The sequence below is a fragment of the Grus americana genome, chromosome 2 (assembly GCF_028858705.1).
Source record: "Grus americana isolate bGruAme1 chromosome 2, bGruAme1.mat, whole genome shotgun sequence".
NCBI classification, from domain to species: Eukaryota; Metazoa; Chordata; class Aves; order Gruiformes; family Gruidae; genus Grus; species Grus americana.
In genome coordinates, this window is record NC_072853.1 from 115890057 (window position 1) to 115913502 (window position 23446).

The window sequence follows — 23446 nt, forward strand, 5'->3', positions numbered from 1 at the left end:
CGAGTTCCCTTTCTACTCCCATATTTTTAGGGGTTTTTTGGAGCCAGTTCAGCAGTGTGGGCGTTCTTATACCACGGGGGAGTCTCCACGACAAAGCGTGCGTAGGCTGCCTGCCACTTCTTCTGGGCACTTTCCCACTCACTGGAAAAACAGGTCAGGGCACTGATGATTTAACTTTGTTGTGGACGCCTTTATCTTATCCCCAGTTTAAAGGAACGTTACTATTGTACTGTTGTGTGGGAAAAGCGCAGAGGGAGTGCAGCTATAGTTACCTGGTCTTGGAAGAAATGATACTTGAAAATTACTGCCTTTGCTACATGAAACGGTCTGTTCCCCAGGCAAGTGCTTTGAACGAATATTCAATAGAAGTAAGGGCTTCTGTGTTTTCAGCAGCCTCCAAAATTACCTTCCTCATGAGTTATTTGCTGCTTTTGCATTAATATTAGTAAATTCTGGAGAGAGTGATCTCAAGCCTCAAAGACATAAAAAGTCTCCAACTCTACATACCATGCTTCAGTACTTCAGTAAGATTAAACATGCACATACAGACAAGAGAGAGCTTGTGATAGCAACAGCATGAGCCTTTCCATTATACATTGGAATATGGCTCATCTTCTCATCTTCTTACCTCGTGAAATGATTTCTCTAGCTGGGGCCACAAATAATGGCCATTTGTTGAAACTTTGTAGAAAAAACAGCCCAAAAAAGCTTTCTTGTAACAACATAACTACTAACAGAAGCCATTGGCTTTTATTTTTCTTGTAAAGGAAGAGAAAAGACGTCTAATTTTGGATCGGGGAAAATGAATCCTGAGTTTTGCTGCTGAATTGTAAGTGCTCCAGTGTGATTGTAGGAATCCAAACTGGCTGGTGTGTAGAGTTTGGCTATTTTCATAACCAGTGCTAAATTAGGCCAAGCTTGTACTAGAAGTCTGATTTGGTACACCAATAAGAAGTTATCTCAAGAAGTCTGTCTCACAGGATGGTAGGGCTGGAAATTAATCCTCCTCTCTAGGCAGATGACCCTTCAGGCTTTGGAGTTTGCAAATCCCAGGGATAGAGGACAAACCCCTTCACCACCTGATGGCTCTTCACGGACATAAAATGGATGCAGTGATGCACTATCTCTAATTGCTTTTGTAAGGTCTGTTGAGACCTACTGGTGGAAAGAGGAAGATGTTAGTGTTTTCCACCTGCGTAGAACCACTTCTTGAAGGTACCAAAAGGTTTGAAAAATGCACTACATCACATTCCGGCTGTGAAATGTGAAAAAAAAAATAAAATGCAAAAAGTAATAGTCCCTCCCAAAATGGCTGGTTCTGGTTTTGAATTTGTGTGTACTACAAAGGAAAAGGAACTGCTCATATTCAGCAAGTGAACATCTGCAATTTCAATCTCACGTGGCATGGACTAAGGCTGTAGGAGTCATTGCTGTGATCTTTTCTTCTTCTCCTTTTTAATAGTGCATGTAGCACAGGACTCGGTTCTTTGCCCTTTGTGGGACTTGGAGAATTTCCATGTTTTAATGTGAAAAAGGGCTGTTGCTGAAGAAGTGTGCTCATCCAGTTCTCTTTGAAGATGTGGCAGCGGAGCGAGTGTGTGTTTGTCTCCTTCAAGGGTGTGTCCCACAGCTGCTGGATGCCTTCGCTTTCATGGATTTCCCCTTGCACCAGTTTGTGATTATACACACCCAATTAGCGCCATCTCTGACACACACCCTGCGGGCAGCATAGACGGCATCAAAAGCAATCACAGTGAGGCACTTGGTACCAGCTGAGGACTGAGAGGTTGGCTATGCTCCGGTGGTTATTTGGAGCAGGGAACCCAGATAAAGTGTACCATTACAGCGAAATATTTTTAGAAACATAATTATGTCCTTTAAAGAAATGTAATTTTTTTTTTTTTGGACCACAACATCATTGTATCTCTATATGATTTCACTAAGGGCAGAGCTAAGGCTGCCTGAAGTATCTATTTTGTATTACCCTAGCTGGTAAAATGGCTTTGTTTTATAAGTAACTTGCACTGCAGTCTGCCTGTAGGATTGTTTCTATGTGACTGTAATGTTTTGGTGTTTAAGCTTCTGATATGTATTCTCAATTTTACTTCATTTAAGCAAATGTTTTCATCTTGGTAAAGAGTCAGAATACCTTGGAAGACCCAAACTCTCCATTAGTGTGCAGTACAGCAACTTGTCAGTACAGCTTCATTATCGGCACAATTCCAAAGTTTTACTAAAAGTCTGTTTTTCTGTTATTTGAACAGTCCAGTCAGATTAGAGTGCAGATAAGCATCTGCATACATGCAGTTAGTGTCACTGAATCTATTTATCAGACTGGGGTAGCAGAGAATAATTTTTGAAATGTATCAGTCACTGGAGAGGGTAAAAAAAAAAAAAGCTATGGGCACACCAAAGACATTTGCAAGAGGAAAGGGTTAGGAAAGCACACAAGAATCAGTTTTTAAATTTACCTAGTGAAGCATCCTGTAATAGCCCTCTAATACAACTGTAACAACAATAACTGTGAGAAATTTAATTAAATGCAAGAAGTAAACGCTTTCTGAAAAAAATAAAGACCCAAAGTCAAAGCTTGCCCATGGGCCATCACCAGGCCTCCCTCACTCGCCAGCCCCCCAGAGGACAGACATCTTGTGCTTCCACATCCTTTCCCAGAGCCGCCTTTTCACTGTCGTGGTGGCTATCAAACAAAGCACGTACCTGCTCCCTGCTGATTTCAGAATTGATATAAAAAGACCCCTCTCCCCAGACTGCCAATCCATCTAACTACGATTAATATTAATGCGTTAAACTGCCAGAAAGGATTTCATTAGGAAAAAAAGGAAGGTTTTATTTTGATTGACTGGGCTTGGCGCCTGTGGATATAGTTGCCTTTGCTCTCATTTTTCATTTAACCTTAATTAATTCATTGATTTAACCTTACAAATAATCAGCAATTGTAATTCATTAATAAAACCTCCTCAATCTGATGATTGCTCTGCAGCCAAACCTAGGGCTTGAGCCCAGCAGCTGTCACCATGATTAAATGCTTCAGGAAAATAAAAATTACACAAGCAATTAGATGTGTAATGAATCAGAGGATTGTTTGTGTTGCACGTGGCACGCTACCTTCCTTAGTGGACAACCGTGCTGAACACTGTAGCAAAAATAGCGCTGATCCCAGCGAAAGTGGAGGTGTTTCACTCTGGAGCCTGCCTGGAGGTCCAAGGCCATTTCAATGCCAAGGGCTAATGGCATAACACCGATCACATCCATGTAGGGGCTGAACTCTCTGTCCCCTCAAAGAGCGTGGCTGCCTTCCTGCAGACTGGGAATGGTGCCCTGGCCTCCCTAATCCCCCAGACCATGCCCAGGCTTTGTCAGAGTGAGTGCTAGCCTTGCCACGAACATGCTGATGATTGATTAAAAAGACTGGGTGGTTGACGGTGAGCCTGGAGATTTCCTGACGTGATGCGAGAACCTGAGGTAGCTGTAGGTGCGTTGACTCAGTGCAGGAGATGGCGTCCCCCTCTGAGTAGTGGTAAAAAAATGTATTTATGCTCTAAAAAGCAGAGGAGGTACCTCAGGTTTAGGATTTCATAACTTCTAAGGTAGGACGTTGGTGAACAAGTAGCCAACCTGGCACTGGCAAGCATCCCTAAACACCGCGGGCATTACCAATAACTAAATCTGAGTGGAGAGCAGTAAAATGTGATTGATAGAGACTAGCACAGAAACAAAAAGATGATGAAATGGTATCTTAATAATGGACTCTATCTGTGGAGATTATTACAGACTGTCTTTGTGATAATAATTTGCTGCAGTAGCAAACAAGCATCTACTTGACCGTAAAATGAGAGATACACCTCCTAAATGGCGTGGGGTAGATGGAGCAGTGCCGGCTGCAGGGGTGCTAGCAAGAGATCACAAACATGTGGTGGCCAAAGGAAACAGTGTAAAATTATTTAGTGTGTCATGTAAAAAGGTGACCCTTTGTGCTTGTACAAGGTCTTTTATCAGCTAACAACGTCAAACAATGCCAAGGATGTTGTGCTAATCTGTTCCTTGCAGCCTATCAGCTGTGATATACCCATGCAGCAACATCTGTTACCAGGAAAGATGTAAAGGGACTTACCGCAGGACTAAAGCAAAATAAAATTACATTGTCCCTAGAAAGGAAAGTTATTTCAAATAAAAACCACTGTTCTGTAAATATGAACATGTTATATATTTGATCCAAAGCAATTCCGTTTATCCACAGTACGTATATATTGGTAAATGCAGGACATTAGCACTTACGCTGCTTATTTGTCACAGTGAATTTTTAGGTAATATTTCATGTTGGGGGTCCACTGAGAGTAAAATTATTAAAAGCTCATGGAAACGTCAAGCAGAACTGTCAGGTTTAACCATATGAATGGTCACTGAAATAGCCAGCAACTTTCGCAAGGGGAAATACTCCTCTTTAAGGGGCACTGTCGGATAAGCAGAAACAAGCTTGTCTGTGTTGGAGGACCACTAATCCTCTCTCCTAGTTTTGAATAAAGGGTTCCCAATGACTTTAAAGCATTGTGTGTGCATTAGGGCTCCTGATTACTTTGACTGAGGTACTTGCATGTTTTCCAAGCTATTACCTATTCAGCTCTGGGGAAAGTTTCTGGAAAACTAAACCTATATCCATCCTTTTCCTTTAGACAATTGAATTTTTGTTCCACAGCAAGAGCAATTAACATGGAGAGCTTGTTTTTTACTTCAGCCCTTGGTCTTTCTGGAGGATTTATGCCTCTCACAAATGTTGCCTTGTCCTCTCAGGAATAGAGAAGTCCCTGAGCATGCATGGAGCAGGGGGGGCTCTTGCCCATTGACACCCAAGGTGCATGCACAGAGCACCCTCAGTGGAAAGCAGAGGAACTGAGGGCATGAGTTTCAGAGGGCCAAGTATGTCTACCCAGCACCTTGTCCCTGCCTTCTAATGATTCCACTCAGAGCAGCAGATACTTGGGATTTCTGAATTTGGATTGCTGCATTTGCAGAAGCATCTAAGCATTTTGCATATGAAGAAGCTGCTGACTGCAAATCCAATGGCTCTTGCCAGTTATATTTTAGGTCTGTGCCAAATGGGCACACGTTCTGGATGAGCTAACTTGAAATATAGTGGTGACATACGCAGTAGCAGTTTCACTTAGGGCCATGTTAGCGGCTTTTCTCCCTGCCATGTTTTATGGTGATTCCATCTTATGCAATGGAAGAAGATGGTGGGATTAACAAGTGCCTGGGGGATTTCCTAGCATGAGAACTGCTCAGTTACGCTGAGTTACGCTGCATCACCCCTACTCCTTTGGAGTCTCTTAAAATCTGGCATTTAGTAGTGATGCTGCTGAGAAAACAGGCATATAGCTATTTTGGAGCCTTCAGAGCGGGGAGAGGCTGGAGGTAACCTGGAGAGAAGGCACCATTTCTCATCCCTTGCAAGGAAGAGCACGTGCTTATTACGTGCCAAAGTCATCCACTTAACACTGCTGCTATTATTCTTGGTAAAATTATTAAATTATTACTTTCAAGGGAATAAGAATGATGTCTTTATCTTGTATTGACACAAAACTGTTGCAAAAATGGAGTTTGCCTTCTCCCACTGTGATCTCGGTCCTCTCTGCCTGATGTTTCTTGGGTCTTCTTCTTACCTCTGTTTCTGCGTGCTCTTGAGACTTCTCTGCATCAGAGCAGCACATCAAAGAAGAGATGAGCCCTTGGGATGTGACAGCAGAGACACGTTTAACTTTCTTGCCATTTAACACAAGTTGCTGTGGCATTGAATTCCATGTGACTGGAAAGTAAACAACTCCAAACCTTGGACAGATATCTGCCAAAGTTTTCCTTACTTATTTGTTTTGGGACTTTGATCCACAGGTCCTGTGTGACAGATATGTGCGAGTGTCCGGTCCATAAAAACTGCTACTGCGAGTCATTCCTGGCGTACGCCCGAGCCTGTCAGAGGGAAGGATTGAAAGTCCAGTGGGTACCGGAGCAGAACTGTGCAGGTAAGTGTTTTGGGACTGCTTCTTTGTAAGCCAGTGAATAGTCTAATAGGCTACTATCCTTTTACTGTTGGAAGAGGATCAAAAATGAACAGGCTAGAAAGGACTGGGATTGCACCAGCAGGGAAGTTGCATTCTGAGTTATGGAGAAAGACCTTACCGGGAAATATTTGCAACCATCAAATATTAGAAATGTTTATTTCACTGCAAAACTTTTCACCTCTAATGCTGCCTATCTTAATTTTATGTACTTTCAGGAAGAAGTACATGCCTTTTTCTTTCAGGATATGTAAATAGTTGATTACAGATAATGTTTCATGGGATCAGAATCACAGAATCACAGAATGGTTTGGGTTGGAAGGGACCTCAAAGATCATCTAGTTTCAACCCCCCTGCCACAGGCAGGGACACCCTCCACTAGACCACGTTGCCCAAAGCCCCAGCCTACCAGGCCTTAAATGCTTTCAGGGATGGGGCATCCACAACCTTTCTGGGCAACCTATTCCAGTGCCTCACCACCTTCACAGCAAAGAATTTCCTCCTAATATCTGATCTAAATCGACCCTTTTTTAGCTTAAGGCCATTACCCCTTGTCCTGTCACTCCATGCCCTTGTAAACAGTCCCTCTCCAGCTTTCCTGTAGGCCCCTTCAGGTACTGTAAGGCTGCTATAAGATCTCCCTGGAGCCTTCTCTTCTCCAGGCTGAACCACCCCAACTCTCTCAGCCTGTCCTCATAGAAGAGGTGCTCCAGCCCTCTGACCACCTTCGTAGTCCTCCTCTGGACTGGCTCCAATAGGTCCGTGTCCTTCTTATGTTGGGGCCCCCAGAGCTGGATGCAGTACTCCAGATGGGGTCTCACAAGAGCAGAGAAGAGGGGCAGGATCACCTCCCTCGACCTGCTGGTCGCATTTTTTTTTTGATGCAGCCCAGGACACGGTTGGCTTTCTGGGCTGCTAGTTTAAAGTCCTTTCACCTCCTGTTAAAGAACAGTTACATTTCCAGAGACAACATGTATATATGACTGCAGTTCAACAAGGGTAGAAGAAAGAATGTATTTAATGGGAATATTAAAATGCAAACCTGCATTAATTTTGGTACTTGGACCAGATTCCCCATGCGATTAGGACTGCATTAATTGCAAGTAATTGTGAGTAATTGTTTCCGTGAGAAGGGGTGGCCTGTGGTCATGGGCACTTCAAGTAAAATGCAATATTGCAGATGAATATTTCCCTTGATGATGTTCTCATTAATTTAGGACATACTATAATGGCATCGGTTTGCCTGGAAATATATTCAAATTTGTGTAAAGCAATTGGTGGTAGTTGGAAAAAAAAATGAGAGAAGGATACTGAGTACTGGTCAAAGAGCTATTATTCTGTGGTCCATTTTGGTGATTGTGTGTGGCTCAGGGTTTACTCTCTCAACTTCAATTTCCTTTTCTGTTGAAGGCACGATAGCGGGGATGGGTGAGTGACAGAGCAAATTACATTCGATTGACTGTTCCCGAAAGGCTCATTTTTTTTATTACAAAGGAACAGAGCAATCCAAACAGGGTGTCACTAAGTGAAAGCCCTATTCAAGGCTGTGATCTGAGACAGCACTAACAACGTACGTAATTTTAATCTATTGATCTGGTAGCAGATCCGTGCAGAACCTGAAACAAGCATCCTGACTTTTTTTTTTTTTTAACCAAAGCACTTTAGACCGAGACCTCACTGTGGCAGATGCTGTAAAAAGAATATAAAACTCCAATCTCTGCCTTAAGGAATTTACACAAGTGTTGGCATATCACGACTTAACTAATTGAGGCTCCTTTTCACATTTTTTTCCAGTATTTTACCAAAGACAAGAAAAGTTTCTAAGGCAAAAACGGTCCTTATGAAGGAATTTAAACACGCATCTTCCATTAAAGCTAATGAAAGAAGTGTTTAAATCCATCCGAGTTTTTTAATCTGAGGGAAAGGAGAAATCTTGTTAAGTAAAAAAATATATATAAGCTATATATGGTCAAGTACCCTGAAAACACTTCCTTAAGCATCCAATGTCAAACAAGTAGCACCATCTTCTACAGTAAGTATTTAAGTGCGTACACCGCACTCCATATGTTACCAGTGGCCAGCATCAAGATTTTAATCTTTAACTTACTTTTTTCTCACTAAAACTTGCAGTTACAATTATTGTGTCCTAATTACGGATAAAAGTTCCTGGGTATGAAACAATATATCCGTAATAAAACTTTAGCGTTCTGTGACTTTCATTTCCTGCTTGACATTTCATAGCTGGTGGGATACTTGGAAGAGCTGTGTTCTGATGAAAACAGAGTATGCTTATTAGTAAAGTCAGGTTTTAATTATTCTTTTGTGTGTTATAAAACCAGATCTTGTGTGGTTGCCAGTTCCTCTACCCTGACTGCTGTATGCTTAGCTCATTTTTATAATCTTTAGAAAGCTTGTGTTGTCTGGAGGACCAGCCAAACAGGATGCTCAGGAGGCTGAATTACATGTCCTGTTCCCCACATGCTCTTCCTCCTCCCCCCGTGAGGCAGAGTATCCCCCTCTAAGTCCTCCACGAAATGCTACTGCTCAAGGCTTGCTGTCCTTTGAGGTTGGCTCAGGAAGGGGAGCGTCAGCTGTCGTTTAGCTGGAGGGGTGAAGAGAAGAAGCTAATGAGTAAGTAAAATGGTTAGGGTAGGAAAAGTTTGGTAAGATCCACACAGGAACTGAGAAGGTTTGGAAAAGAATATGGGTTTCCATGGGAAGTAGCAGGGAGCGCGACCTGTTAGGATGGGCATCGGAAGAAATATGATGTGTGAAGGAGAAGAAAAAGAACCAGGAGAGCCAGCATGAGGGAAAGAAGAAATAAGAGAAAGTGATACATGTGAGAGGGAAAAGAAAGGATAAAATGGAAGGAGGAGGTTTGAAAATGAAATGAGATAGAAAAATTTTTTTTTAGCCCAAGAAAGCTAAGCAAGCAGTTTATAAAGGGCATTGGGCCATAGTAATTTAAGACTGAATTTCTGAGGGCACTGAGGGAAAGAAGACTCAAGGATGGCAGATGGCAATAACTCCCTGCCATGGGCATGACTACGCAGGCAAGAAGAAAAAGCAGATACAAACTATAAAAAAGTGCAAATTGCACATGGTAGCACTGATATGCTGACATACTCCCAACAGCTTCATAAAACCTGAAAAATTTTCTCTTTTTCCTGTGTGATCAGCTGAACTACGAGAATGAGTGTATATCTGATTTTGACTGTTGTTCTCCTGGGTTGGCTCTTCTCTGCTGTGGAATTTTCTGGCCAAAGTTACTTTTTTTCCCCTGCTGTATGTTGCTTCCCTGTGTGACTGTGCTTTATGCTGTGTGACTATGTATTAGAAGGCTATTCCGACTTTTCAGTGGGAACTCATTAAAAACTGAAAGTTGAAAAGACTAACACAAGTGTTAGAAGGGACACAGTGCCCAGATCTATTGGCTTCTACTATGTTAGAAGGAGATGTGAATTGCAAACACCGCGAGTGATACTCAGTTTGAAAGCCCTACAAAACACCACGAAAGCCCAAGCTGTGCAACACCAACAGAAGAAGCAGGATGATTCATCAATGCACAAATATTAGCTCAGAAATTTCTGTGGAATCAGATTTACCAGATATCGTCCACCAAGGGAATCTTTCAGCAGTTCCATGTTAAGTATTTGGGCTTTTGTGTTGGAGAACAAGAACTCCTCCTAAGTAATTATGGCCATGTCTACAAAGACAGGTGCAGACAGATACAAACCTTCTCTGTGAAACTGCAAAACTGGCTGGAATAAACCAGCTCTGGTCTGAAAACTGTATAGCCTTATTAGGCAGGGTTTATTAGCTCAGGCACAGTGCTGTATTTATGCGACTATATGGCTTCTGGACCGGAGCTGGCTATCATCCCGCCAGCTCAGAAAGCGGTCTGAGGAAGCTCACATCTGTCATGCCAAACACATGTTCTAGAAGAAGAGTGGAAAAATCCTGTTGGGACTGGTAACGTTGCAAAATGCAGTATTATTAGTAACTTTTGTACTTTGAGGTTGCGTTTTTGATTATTTTTTTTTTTGCTAGTGCACTAAGGAAGTTATTACTAACAGAGCTCAGTTCTTTAAGAGAGGAATTTGCCTTAAAAGACGGGTGCAAAGGCATCACTTCTGTTTTCCATGTTTACATGGTACTGATTCATTTCAGCAGTCCCTGGGAAGCCTACTGCAGAATGTCTTTATTTTTATTTTTTAAACTGTTGATGAAGTGGAATGTTCTGGATCAATCACACCACATGTTAACAACTGAAGCACTCAACAATAAAAGCCATCCAGGGAACTTAAACAGCAGCCATTGTACTTTTCTGATTTTTCCCTTGACAGCAAGTTAATAATGCCATTGTAGACTGCCTACAGCAGAAAATAAAGTCATCATATCTTCTACATGGCATCATCTGAAGGAGCAAGAGGTGTTTTGACATACCACGTCCCACGTGTGGTAGAGCAGAGCTGGGGAGTACTTACAGATGCCGTGGCTGCCAAGGGCAGCCTGTAATATATTCTCATGTGCTCTGGGGCAGAGATGAGGAAGTGGAAAGGAGACCTCAGCCAACTTTCCTCAAACCCACCGGCTGAGGCACCAGAGCTCAGGTGGAACGAACGGGATGGCTATTACTGCAGTAAAGTTTTGTGGGATGAAACCCGTGCAGCCTAAAAACTGAAGCTCGCAGACCTTTCTATATGGAAACCGCATGTACTGAAGCCTAGTGGTGCAGTTTGTGGTTTGTCAATTAGAGATCCTTTGAAGGGAAACTCATTTTCAGAGAGGAAGGACAAAAGCTTCTAGTAAACAGCCCCCTTAAGATAATTCACATAGTGTGTGGACAATCACTATCTGTCTTTAAACATCTTGGTCTACTTTTCTAGACAGTTAATACATTGTTTGCAAAGCTCCTGGGAGCTGTGCACATTTTCGTTTCCCCTCTTATAGAGATTAAATCCCTATTCTTAACACACTACGTAAGTGCAGAGTTTGTTGTGAATCTAACATTTTATTGTATGCTCAGTATTGCTTGCATGTTTTTCCCACCTTCTAAATTTCCTGTTTCATTTAAATTTCATGTTAGTTATTCCTTTTGTTTAGTCTCTTCTTCAATGTGCGTGAAAGTTATCATGCAGAGCAGACAGACATATAAAGCTGGAAAAAAGTTCTCAAAAGATCTCTGCCCACAAGCAGAATAAGCCTATCTTGAACATCGGTGAAAGATGTTTTTTCCAATCTATTCTAAAATGATGTTCAATAAAAGATGTCTCACAGTGTTTTTAGGTAGCTTGCTCCAGTGCTTTCTCATGCTTAAAGCTAGAAAGCTTTTTTTCCCCCTAATATATACCTAACATCTAATATCTGTCTAATATTCAGCTGTTGAATCTCTGTAACTCCAGGGTAATTTTCTGCTGTACTAGCCAACTTTTCCAATATTTTGTTTGCTTATTTAATATCTGTGTCCTGAGAACTTTGTATGCATTCTTGCCAGAATTGTTTCTTCAGGGCTTTTTTTCACATATGTATAAATGCCATAAAATGCATAAGAAGTAAAACTTGCAAGAAGCTGATGCTGTTTTGAAGATCACTTTGTTACTGGTGAAGAGTAACCCCTTAAATTTATGATGCCTTAGCACTAAGAGTTCCATCCTCTGTGATACACTCTTATACATATTTAATCCATTTCTTTCTGCCTGTTTTTTCTTTACGAATAATAACAGTGCCGTAATGGCACTCTAAGGCCAATCCTCACAACAAAACAGCATTTTTCTGTCCATAACAGAACCGTTGTTTAAAAAATCTGGCCCTTCAATCTCTCTCAAAATGGAGGAAACCTTCTTAATGCAGCCACGTCTCTGTAAATAGCAAGAGATGATTCTGGACGCTTGAGAGTCCTTTACCATCTATAAACTATTTTATCAGTACTTGTTTTTGCCATCAGCATAGCTGTTAGAAAGAATAACAGGCTTTTATTCGCTATCGAACCATGTATTATTCTCCATACTAAAAAGGCAGGATATAAAATGTTAAGAGTTTAAATATTGATCTGGAGGGGGTATAGTGCTTTTAGCTGAGCCCTCAGTGTTCTCTTATGTTGGAAATGCATTGAACTGTCAACTAGATAAATCAATGAATAGATACTGGAATCATTAAGTACCAGAATCCTCATTCTCAGTGATCCCTTGGTAAAATAGCATAAGGCATGGAAATAATTGATTTTTTTTTAAAAAAAATCTTGTTTTAAATGGTGCTGCTGAATTAACAGAGATTTGCTGCAATATGCAATATTGAAAGTATAGTCTTAGGAACAGAAAGTCTGATGTGGTGAATGACTCTCCTTTCTCCTCTTCTTTCCGCAGGAGTAGGACTGATAATAACTGTCTGTCCTTGTAAACGTTTCAGGAATCTTTGATAAAATGCATTGTAACAAATAAATAAACAATGTTAAGTCTTAAATATAAATCATAGATCTGCTTATAGATAGAAACGTTGCCAAAGCTTTATATACCATCAGCTGTGTTAAAATTCTCAGAAAGTTCAGGACTGCTAGGAACTTGATACCTTTTTGATTAGGAATTTTGCTACCTTTGTATTTGTGATGTAAAGTAGTGTTGCATTTAATATAGTGGAATGTCTTTACAAGAAATTTTTTCTTCTAGATGATAGTCATACCAAAATGTGCTTTTTGATATTCGCAGTAGAAACCAAGCAAAGAGATATGTAACTTTCCTTGTGGCACTCTGTGTAATACGCATATCTTGTTCCTTTTAACTGCCTTTCAGCAACCCAGTGTAAACATGGTGCAGTTTATGATACCTGTGGTCCAGGATGTGTCAAAACATGTGACAACTGGAATGAGATTGGCCCATGCAACAAGCCCTGCGTTGCAGGCTGCCACTGTCCGGCAAATTTAGTTCTTCACAAAGGAAGATGCATCAAGCCAGTCCTGTGTCCACAGCGATGACATCAGTTCTCTTTCTGCAAACTCTAATGCGGGTGGTCACAGACCCCTTTGATGCTCACAGCCAGTGAAGGACTCCAGCTCTTTGTGTGCGGATTCTGCAAAGTACACGTCTACTCACAGAGTGTAAATATGCTCCTGTGTGTGTATTTATGTGTGTTTATGTATACACACTTGGCACCTAGAAAGATATATAAATGTGTGCTGTGTGTATGTAGATACACATATCTATACACAAGTGTCCTAAACGTAAGTATAACCCATATATTTATATATATGTCCACACACACAAATATACATCATTTCTATATATCATAGAAGGATGAATTATTATATGTATATTTTTTGCTATAAAGTTTATGTATTATTATTTCTAGGACCCTGATCTGTAAGTCATTGTATAAATAAACCAGGTGTTTTTAATATAATATAGTGGCATGAAAAGATTGGATGACTTTGCCATTGCATAAGTTTGTTGTTTCCAGGGAAACTTTTCTAGGGCCATAGCACTGCCAGACTGGATTAGTTTCAACACAGAACCTGGATTTACAGTTGTACAGGAAACACATTTCTCTGGAGATGGAGGATTTATCTAGGAATATTTCATGCGTACCTTAGAGCTGCGTAGTGATTGGTGACAGTGCTTAATCAGGCAGAGAAAGCTGGGGATCGGCTTTTATGCTTTACTGAAATAACTGTGCAAAAAGATTTCCAAAGCTGGTTGGCCAACTGCCAGCAAAGAGATATTTCTTTCTGGAACGGCACCAAAGAGTCAGGGGCCAGATTTTCAAAAGTGTTTGGCACCCAGCAGCTTGCTTTGAAAATTTGACCACTTCCCATTTCATATCCTAATGCCCCGTCTCTGTTGTTGTGTTTGGCAGTAGCTGTGAATACACAATAAGGAGCTTGAAGAAAATATTCATGTACATATTAGCCCCTTTAACTTGTTTGAAACTGCTGGGTTTGTTTCATATTTCCCCCAAATATTATGCAGAAAGCAAATCCCACTGTGAATTGGTGTGTTTGATTTCAGTGTGCCTTAAAACATGAAATAATGCCGGGTTTAGTAACTCATTTAATTTATCAGCATGGTTTAGAAGAAAGACAAATTCACCCTACCAAAAAACTAGTAAAGAATGTCAAATGCTAATTGGAGAACTGCAATTTATTTCCTTACTGGTCTTTTGCTTGAGGTTTATGAACATGTGGGCTCTGTGAAGTTTGCATGACTTTTGAAGTCTCCCAGGGGAGAAGCAATAATATGGGATTTCATTAGAAACTGTTAAAAAAGCCATACAACTTTCTCAAGCCTGAAGGGAGGGGGGGGCCTATTTTTCTTCCACTGGAAAACGTCTTGTAGAGCCTGATGGAACGGTCTCTGGAGATGATAGAAATCTTTGGGCATCTGATTTAGTTTTATAATGAAGTAATATCCTCCCACACAGCTACTTCCATTATGCCTTGCATTGAAATTGCACATTGTACTACTTTGAACAATTTTCTCCTTTAATTCTTCACTCTCCAGGAAGTTTCACAGGGTCTGAGTTTGCAGTAAGTGGGTGCAACACCCTTGGCTTATCCAACCTGTCTGCGATCCCAGCCTGTAGGAAGATGCTGAGTGAGCCTGGTTAGCTTAGGCACCACACTATCCAAAATGCTGCACCACCAGTGTTAAAAAGAGCTGGGCAAATAATGCCAGGAGCATTCCACAGAAGTTTGTCCAAATCTTAAATAAACTCAACTTGATATTTTTATGTCCCCTTTGTGTTCATTTTCTCGGAACAATCAAATAATTCAGTTTTACTGGCAAAGAGCGTTTCGAAGCTGCATACACAAGTGCACTGGGAAGCAGAATTGCAAATGTGCAGATCCCATCAGAGCAGGAAACTAGAAGAGTTTTATGTGGCTCATGTGATAATTGAATGGCAAAGCTGAAATTTAGGACAATTGCAATTGGTCCAAGGAGTTAAAACATAAAATGGCAGTCATTAAAATAATTTAAAGCATCAGTTAGACTGAAGAACATTTCATCCTGTGAGCTTTCAATGCTGAGATACAGGCTCTAAACCATTAAAAAGGTTATTTGCCCAGCTCTAGTTTAGGATAGATTTTCATTACTGATAGGTTTTCATTACTTACTGCTCAGTGTTTCTAAAATAAAAATACAAAGTGAATTGCGTACATGAATGGTGTATAGAACTGTCCTTCCCTTTTCTTCTCCTGACTGACGAAGGTGAGTGAAAGGTGAAGGGAGAGCCCTCCGGCTCTCTCAGTCCACTGATCTCATTCAAGCAACGCTTAATTAATGCCAGGTGAAGAGGTGACTCAATCTATCTGTAGGATGAACTCTATTTTTAAATCTTAAATGGTTCAGTTTGAAACCTGACCCACAGGTCATCTCAAAGTGAGGACTCATTCCTCGGTCTAGCTTTTTCACATCTGTCTAATTAAGGGTAGCCTCCTACTTTTTGCTTTAGTGATGTAGACTGAGGCAGAGAGGAAAGTGGTTTTACCTCTAAGCTGTCTGATTGTGCCCTCATGGTGCTGCAGAGCTTTTTCCTCTAAACTCCGCAGTTTTCAGGGCAACAGTAAGGGCTATCATCTGCTCAGTTCACATGTATAGTCTAAGGTAAAGGAGTTCTGCTTTTCTAGAAATTGCCCCCAAGTTTCAACTTGACACGGGGTTTATATTCGTATCTGTAGTTACCCTGTGCCGAACTGAGCTATTCAGACCAGATCAATCCCAGCTGGGGCCATCTCACTCCACTCTCCTGTTTGCCTCTCTTCTTCCAGATTGTTCAAAAGTTGCCCAATAACATCAGTAACAGGACTACCACTGGCCTCATAGAGTTTGGGTTGCAGCCCATCTTCCTCCTTAGTGTGGGATTCTTTCTAATTCTGCTGTCTTGCCTCATGAAATATTACCCCTCAGATGCTAGATCTGGAAAATTCCTGCATATTGCTAGGGATTTGTTTTTGACAAAATTAACTGATCCATTTGAAGTATGCTAAATGTGTTTAGTATGCAATAATGTGTTTTTAATAATAGCATAAGGTTGATAATCCATATGGTATATTCACCACACAAAACTGATGGTTGTGTAAGTTTTGGTCTTGATTATGCTTATGTCAATCTGCGCATATAACTTTGTGCCAATTGGTAAGGTGAAATATATTTGAAGGAGCAGAGGTTCCAACCAAAGAATGATCCAAAAGGAAAGTCTGAGAAACATCTCTGTAATCCAATGGATGGAATCAAGGAAAGACCTGGATCAATAGCTTCACCATTAACCTGCTATGTGTTCCCTGGCAAGTCATTTAATATTCGGTACTTCATTGGGGAAATGAGGCTCTGGGGTTATACATCTTTTTTAAGTTTATGAATAGAAAATGTTCTAAAATGCCATTCATCACCAGGGGAATGTCAGCTGGTATTTTACGAATCTGCACAGGTCTGCTTTGTATCAGGTTGTCCCGTATCTCTCATATCATCACTTCAAAGTCAGCTTTTAGTTGGCATACATGGAGGTCAAATACATTTAATTCCTCCTCATTTACTTTCAATTGTGTCTATTTTTGTCATATATATTGAGTTTTATAAACCATGGAGACAAGCCATAGCCAAGCAGAGCAGTTTGAATTGTAACCCAAGGCTCTGTAGGTAGTTCCACATCTTCCAAGAACAACTTTCTTCTACAGAATAAGGTATGCACTTGGAGCAAAAAATGAAAAGATTGCTAATATCCTACCCAAATGTGACCCCAGCCTTGCATCATGTAAGTAGTTTCCAGTAGATAGCCTAAAAGAAGTAAGTTCTTCTCATCAGAGGCTTTTCTGCTTTTTTTGAACACAGGATTCAAATACAGTTTGACACTGCTTGGCTTCCTGCTGACAGAGCCTGACATTTGCAATAGCTGGACTGATCCTGAGTGACTGTACAGGGGTACTTTTTTTTTTTTTCCCCTCCATCAAAAGTGGACAAGGTTATGTCAGAGCTAACGGATATCAGAATAACAGGCCATGCATTTGCAGCTGGACAGGCTGGAAAGAGAGGCAATCAACAGCATTTAGCACTGAAGTGGTGAGATGTTTCAGGTATTTCAGGAAGTGTCAGCTAAGGGGTCATTATACCAAGGCCTCAGTATTTGACAAACAGGAGCTTTACATTACATAACATTGATCAAATGCTTGTTCTGCCATCCCTGATTTTATCATTTTAGAAAGCCCCGTGGCGAGAGATGTTTCTGCTTCCTTACAGAAACATTTCTAGTCTAGGACTGCAAATTTTTCAGGACGAAGGCCTAACTGTGCTGCCATTACAGAATTCCTTCTCCCTCTCTGTTAAGATTGTTGCACAGATTAGTGTTTCTAGTGCAATAATCACCGTGACACCTGACCACCAAACAGAATCTATAGCAACAAAATAAGGTTCTCCTATGAACGTGAGGTAGCTCTTGATCTCTCAGATGGCTGTGGCAGTGTGTTAGAATGAAGATCGTACAATAATGTGAGGAAATAAAAAGGCAGGATGGAAGAATAAGGATGAGAGGCAAAGGAGAAAGGAGTAATAGGATTTTTTTTTTTCTCTAAACAGCAAGAACTAAACTGAAAGTGTTCTCTGACAAAGGCAAAGCATGTCCATACTCCCTGAGCAAAAAAACCCCTACCAACCACCCAAAAAATCCCAAACTAACCACAGCGGAAACCTATGTTGAGATCTGAATAGAACATGTGTATATTGGTAGGTATAGAAATCCATAATTAAAATAAAGTTATGAGCTTGTATTCCTACTTTTCTCACAACCCTTAAATCACAATAGAAGTCACCAGTGTTAAAGAGAGGATCTTATTTCCTGCGCTGAGATGAGGCAAACATCCGCAGAATTCGGTTCTCATGCTTCCACTAGCACAACAAACCTGTTTTGGTTTCCTCCAGGGTATATGTTTTAGTGAACACACATCATTTCCCAGTCTGTCAGAACAAAGGCTACAAATGCACTTTTATAACTAGTCTTGTTCCTGGCTTTGAGATAAAATTGCAAGTTCTACTTACCACTAAAAGGGCACAAGTTTTTGACAACACCGCTTTTACCAGGCAGCAACATGGCTCAGCATCAAGCAGCATCTTAGAAACTCTGAGCAACGTTAAATATGACATGTAGCATTTGCTCTTTGCATGGCTTTACCCTTTTCATCACGAGTTATGAGTTAATGCTAGCCCTGCATACAGGACGAAGTTGGCTCTAATGGCGTGTGTATGTGTGGTGGGAGAGGGGTGGCACTGTATAATTACCATTATCATTGATAGCGCTTTGAATTTCCCTAAGTGATGCTTATACTTGGGCATCAATATAATTTGGTTTTGCACATGAAAGTGCAATGATGGGAATGTAGGAATTTCCTGCCTAGACCCACAGACCCACACTTTTTTCTTATCCAGTGGTGAAGAAATGCTTCAAAGCATGCTTCAAAGAGCGGTATGTAAGCCTCATAATGGACAGCTATGCAACAACCTGTTCATAGCGGTAATTTAGCCTTATACTCTGGCAGTAAGTGGTTGGTACTTTAATGACCCAATCGTTCAAAGCACTTAACTGTGTGCTCAAACTTTGAATAACCTCGTTTGCTTCAATGGGGCAACATGCCTGCTGACTTCTAACCGCATGCTTAAATGGTTTGCTGGGTCAGGGCCAGAGAGTTCAGCATCTGGTGGGATCATGTATTAAACCTCATGATATTTCGTATTTCTTCGTGATTTCTATACATAGGTCTATTTTATGATCAAGCTGCTATCTAGTGCTAGAACATCACAGAAGTCAAAGCTTTTGGAAGCCTTTTTAAGACTTTAGAGGACTGGAGAAATTTTTCTATTGATTTCTGATGTCAACATAATAATTTCTTACATTACATTGTAATTTCCTACACTATTTTATTTCTTGCTGTTGTTAAAAGAAAGGGACATACTGGACTTGATTTTTTTTTTTCTTTTGCACTGGTAAAAATAGGGAACAATTTCAATGAGTTAACTGTTGCTAGCTATACTAGTTTTAAACTGGTTTGACATCATACTAGCGCCATCCTGGTTTTATAGCTGTGGAAGTAATCCACAGTCCTGGTGTGGATCCCTCAATTATTAGACTTCTAATTGCTTCTAGTTCAGTATAAAACTCTGATAACACTGTATTAGAATAAAAGCATCTGCAGCCCAAATCGGTATAAATAATTTGCTACAAGATATCGCAGTTTATAAATGAAGGGGAGAGAAAAATAATTTGTTGTGCTTAACATACTGTCACAAAGGAAAAATGAATATAGAAACTGATCAAGAAGATGCTTCAGAAAGGAAAGATTTTAAAAAATATTTAGTTCAAGTATTCAACTTCTTTAACGAGTATCATTGAGTAGCATAGAAAAAACTTGACTGTGACTATCCTACTCAACATGGATCAAAACCCAAAGTGGCTATGTGCTGATGCAGTTCTACAGTTAAAATTTCACTGTGTTTTGAAGGGAGTGAAATAAATGTGTAGAGTTTAGAGAAAATTATTTCTCCCATCTTAGTCATCTGAATGTTTGCTAGTTTGGGGTGTAAATATGCAGGGGTTTGAACCTCACCATGTCTGATATACAGCCCTGACTTTCTTCATATTGGCATGCATCAAGAACAACTCTAGAGGAACCCATAGAATAATACTTATGTCAAAAGACAAGATGCGCTTTTTCTCCTTTCCCCCTCCCCCCGTTTCTTGTTCATGATAATTAACAGTTACCCTACAAATGATCAAGGGGAAGAGAAGCTGCAGGGAAAATTACAGTGTGTATCACATATATTAGATGTTTGAAGCCATTAATGTATGGATGAGTTACTTGAAATATTTTATATGCAATTTGTGGAGAATGCTCTGTAGTGTCAAGAGCATCACTGCAGAATGTTTACATTTTAATGTTTAGAATTGCTTTGCTTACTCATGCTAAATTTTTAACAGATTTCACCTGAGGTGCATTCATGTAAATATGAAATCTATTTAAAATTTTACTAAATTTCTGTCTTCAGTATGTCTCAGTTTATATCTTTGTTGAATTTAAAATTATTATGTAGTTAAATGTATCTTACAAAACTGCAAAACTGTGCAGTAACTTTGACATGGCTTGTCTTTGAGTGTCTATACAGTTTTTGCAAGAATATTGTACTAATATAATTTTGTAAAAGTAGGATTGTGATGAGTATGTTTGTAAAGACATTATTTATTCCCTTATAAACTTAATATTTATTATCTTTATGCAGATAAATATTGATGCCTGATTATTTCATAGCTATCAGTGAAAACTGCTGTTCTGATTTGCACGGTCTGACTCAGAAAAGTAACATCACCCACACAATGATTGATAGTGTGTTCTCCTAAGAACTGATGTTAAATACTGTTATTTCTTGGGAGGGGAGAGAGGAGCCATGCAGACTGTTTTCCTTTGCTTTTGCCTGTGATTTGGGAGCTGGGATTTTGGGACCCTTTGTTCAGCTGATGACTGACTTCTGCAATATCACTTGGCCAAGTTACTTCACTGCTATTTGCCTCAGTTTTCCCAGTGGTCGAAAAGAAATTATAAGGTTTTACAAAATCACAGAAACTTTAGGACCAATGAATTTGCTAGAAATCTGCTGATCTGTGTTTGGGCAAGGCTCCTGCTAATGTCTGTTGGGTTCCAGATCAGGCCTCACAGTTCCTAAGTATTTTTATTTTATGCAAAAAGGAACCTGCCCTGTTTCTGAAAGGGTAAGTAGATCATGAACCCAAAAGGCCAGGGTTAAGAGCAGGCCTTGCTCTGCACTGAGGAAGAAGACGACCTTCTTTGGTGGTTTTCTCCCTCCTGGACCAAGATGAGAAGAGCACTGAAGGTATGCGATTCAGGACTTTAAATTCATAGGACTACTGGTGCTGCATGCCCTGCAGCTTTGGGACTCCTTGCTTGGTCTGTACTAATTATATTGATGTGAAGCCCCCAGTGGCAGGCTGCTTCAGTATCTTGAGACACTGAATGCTCATTTTGGGGAGGGCAGGTTCGTCTCAGCAGTCTTTGTGAGGGCACGGCAGAGGTGGTGAGGTCTGTAGTTCAAAGGCTGGGTGATCTGGCCCTGGCTAGCGTACCAGGTGACTACTTACGTGCTCACATTTAACTTTTACCCCAAACTACCACTCAGTGCTGACAGCTACTCCGTATTATTCCTCCTACCCATTTTGGATACAGCCTCCTCATCAAGAATGCTGCAATACTAATTTTCCTCCCAAGCAGTATGCAGTTACAGACTTTATCATCACTTCTCTCTTGCCAGACTTCACTTGGCCCTTGGTAAGATCAAGCTCAAAAATAGTGAACGTTTTACCTGCCCAACGTGAGGGCTTTACAGACTGACCTTTCTCAGAGCACTCGCACTGTTCATGGGGGCAGACTCGAGGTCCCATGGGCACCTCTCACAGCTGCAAGTGCTCTGACCCCAGTGTCTAGGATGCAGTACCAAAGATGTCCAGCTTTACATAGGACACTCCTAGAAAAGATGAGGCTACAATCCACAGCGTTCAGCCACAACCCTCAAAACACTACCTCCTGCCATCCCTGCCTCACCCACTGCCCTGCCCCCTCTAAGGTGGTTTATGGGTCCTGCTGGTGATGGCCTCCAACCTGTGAGGCTCACAGTCACTGCTGGGTCGATCCAGCTCAGCAAAAACCACCCTGAGATTGAAGCAGAGGTACGAAATGAGAAACTCTCATGAGGCATGATGGGCAGACGGGCTGCAGGGGCAATGGGGAAGGGGACAGGGAGGATAAGAAAAGAGGACAAGGAGCTGCAGCCAAGCACCTCTGAGATTCAGACTCCTCCACCTCCTCAGCCTGTGCCTTGCCCATCACAGCAGCAATCCTTCCCTCCCTGCTCCTGTGCAGCCCGTTCTGAGCTGGACAGCTTCTGACATTCACTTTTGTCATCAAAATGCTCAAAGAGAAAATGTTCTTTAAGAAAAATATGGAAGAAAGACCTTACACAAAGGCTGCAAAAAAAGTCTCGTGGCTGTTTTTCATTTAAACAATCTCTAGGTTTATTTATGACTTTCAGGCTATTCACTTAATTCTAAGGGTAATAATTGGAGTACTTTTCTTCATCACTTACAGTTTACCATCAACAGAGTTGTAATGTTTAGGAGTATTGGTAATAAATGTTCTGCTAATTAAACCATACTGAAAAGCTAATAATCCCCATTTAGGATTTTGAACTGATGCATAGCTTCTGTTTTTATCACTGTGTCCTGCGGTCACCACACATTAAATTTGCCCTTGAAAGACAATGCTTTGTCTTCAGTTGTATTCATCCTGTTTTATTTAGTACATCTGGAAATCAGGCACAGCATAACTATTATTTCCCCATCTCCTTCCACTCTCCTGTTCTAGGACATGGTGTTTTGTAACGCAGTTTCTCCCCCAAGTGTCTGTCCCAGCCTGTGGACTATATGTAACTGTACATAGATAGATAATGCAGTTGGAGGACTATATAAATGCAGTTTTAACATTCTAGAGCGGAAATAATGTATAGTAGACAGAATTTAAATAATTTTAATTTTATTTAAAAGCTGGAAAGAGAATAGCAATTTTGGTTGCTATTTTCTGAATGTACAGCAGATGGTGCTTAACAAATATGCTTTACAACCAATGTCTGAAAACAGCAAAGCCTGGCAATTTGAATTTTAATCATGCTTCCTGTTCTTTTCTAATTGAAAAAACAGCAATTTGAATGGAAGGCCCCCAACAGGATTGACTTAGTTGAATACACACAATGCTTGAAGGATGGGGATACAACAACAGTTCCAAAACAGCCTCTTGTGTGCTATAAGGAACTATACATTTGGAAAGGAGTTAGGCAATAGCAGAATTGTTTTGCTTGATTGTTGCCCTTTCCCTCCAGGCTCATCATGGTTTACTTAATTAATGGGAAAGATCCAAGGTCCCAAGTACTACTTTCCACATGGACAAAAGAATATGAAGAAAATGATGTGATGAGACCTAGTCCGATGTTCCTGAACTCCCATTCGTATACCTGTCAGTGAAAGAAGTTGGGTTTTTTGCTGCTGGCACCAACTGTGCTGTGGCTCTGGCAACCCTTTCCCAGCGTGGGTGGGACCTCTCTCAGGACTAAACCAGAACTTGCGTCACTGTTTCTCCTCTTGGTACCTTATTAGTGTGATAAGAAAGGTGCTGTGACTCCGCGGTGCTATTTACATTCTGCAGTGTCAAAACCTCAAGATTTATCTCTAATAAGGCAGCTGTCACTATACAGAAGCATAGGCTACCATGAGCCAAGGGAATAATATGAAGGGGTGCAATGAGTCAGAAAGCTAAAGTGAATTTACTGACATGCTTAGTA

General features: G+C 40.7%; 1 protein-coding gene across 4 annotated transcripts in view; it reads left to right on the forward strand.

Annotated features, from left to right (window-relative positions):
- Positions 1-16602, forward strand: part of BMPER (BMP binding endothelial regulator) — a 150983-nt gene extending 134381 nt beyond the window's left edge. For all 4 annotated transcript variants that reach the window (XM_054817378.1, XM_054817380.1, XM_054817381.1 and 1 more), the window contains 2 exons: positions 5905-6035; positions 12860-16602. In XM_054817378.1, coding sequence (XP_054673353.1) covers positions 5905-6035; positions 12860-13041 — 313 coding nt within the window. In that variant the 3' untranslated portion in view covers positions 13042-16602. The remainder of the gene's footprint in view (positions 1-5904; positions 6036-12859) is intronic.
- The last annotated feature ends 6844 nt before the right edge of the window (positions 16603-23446 follow it).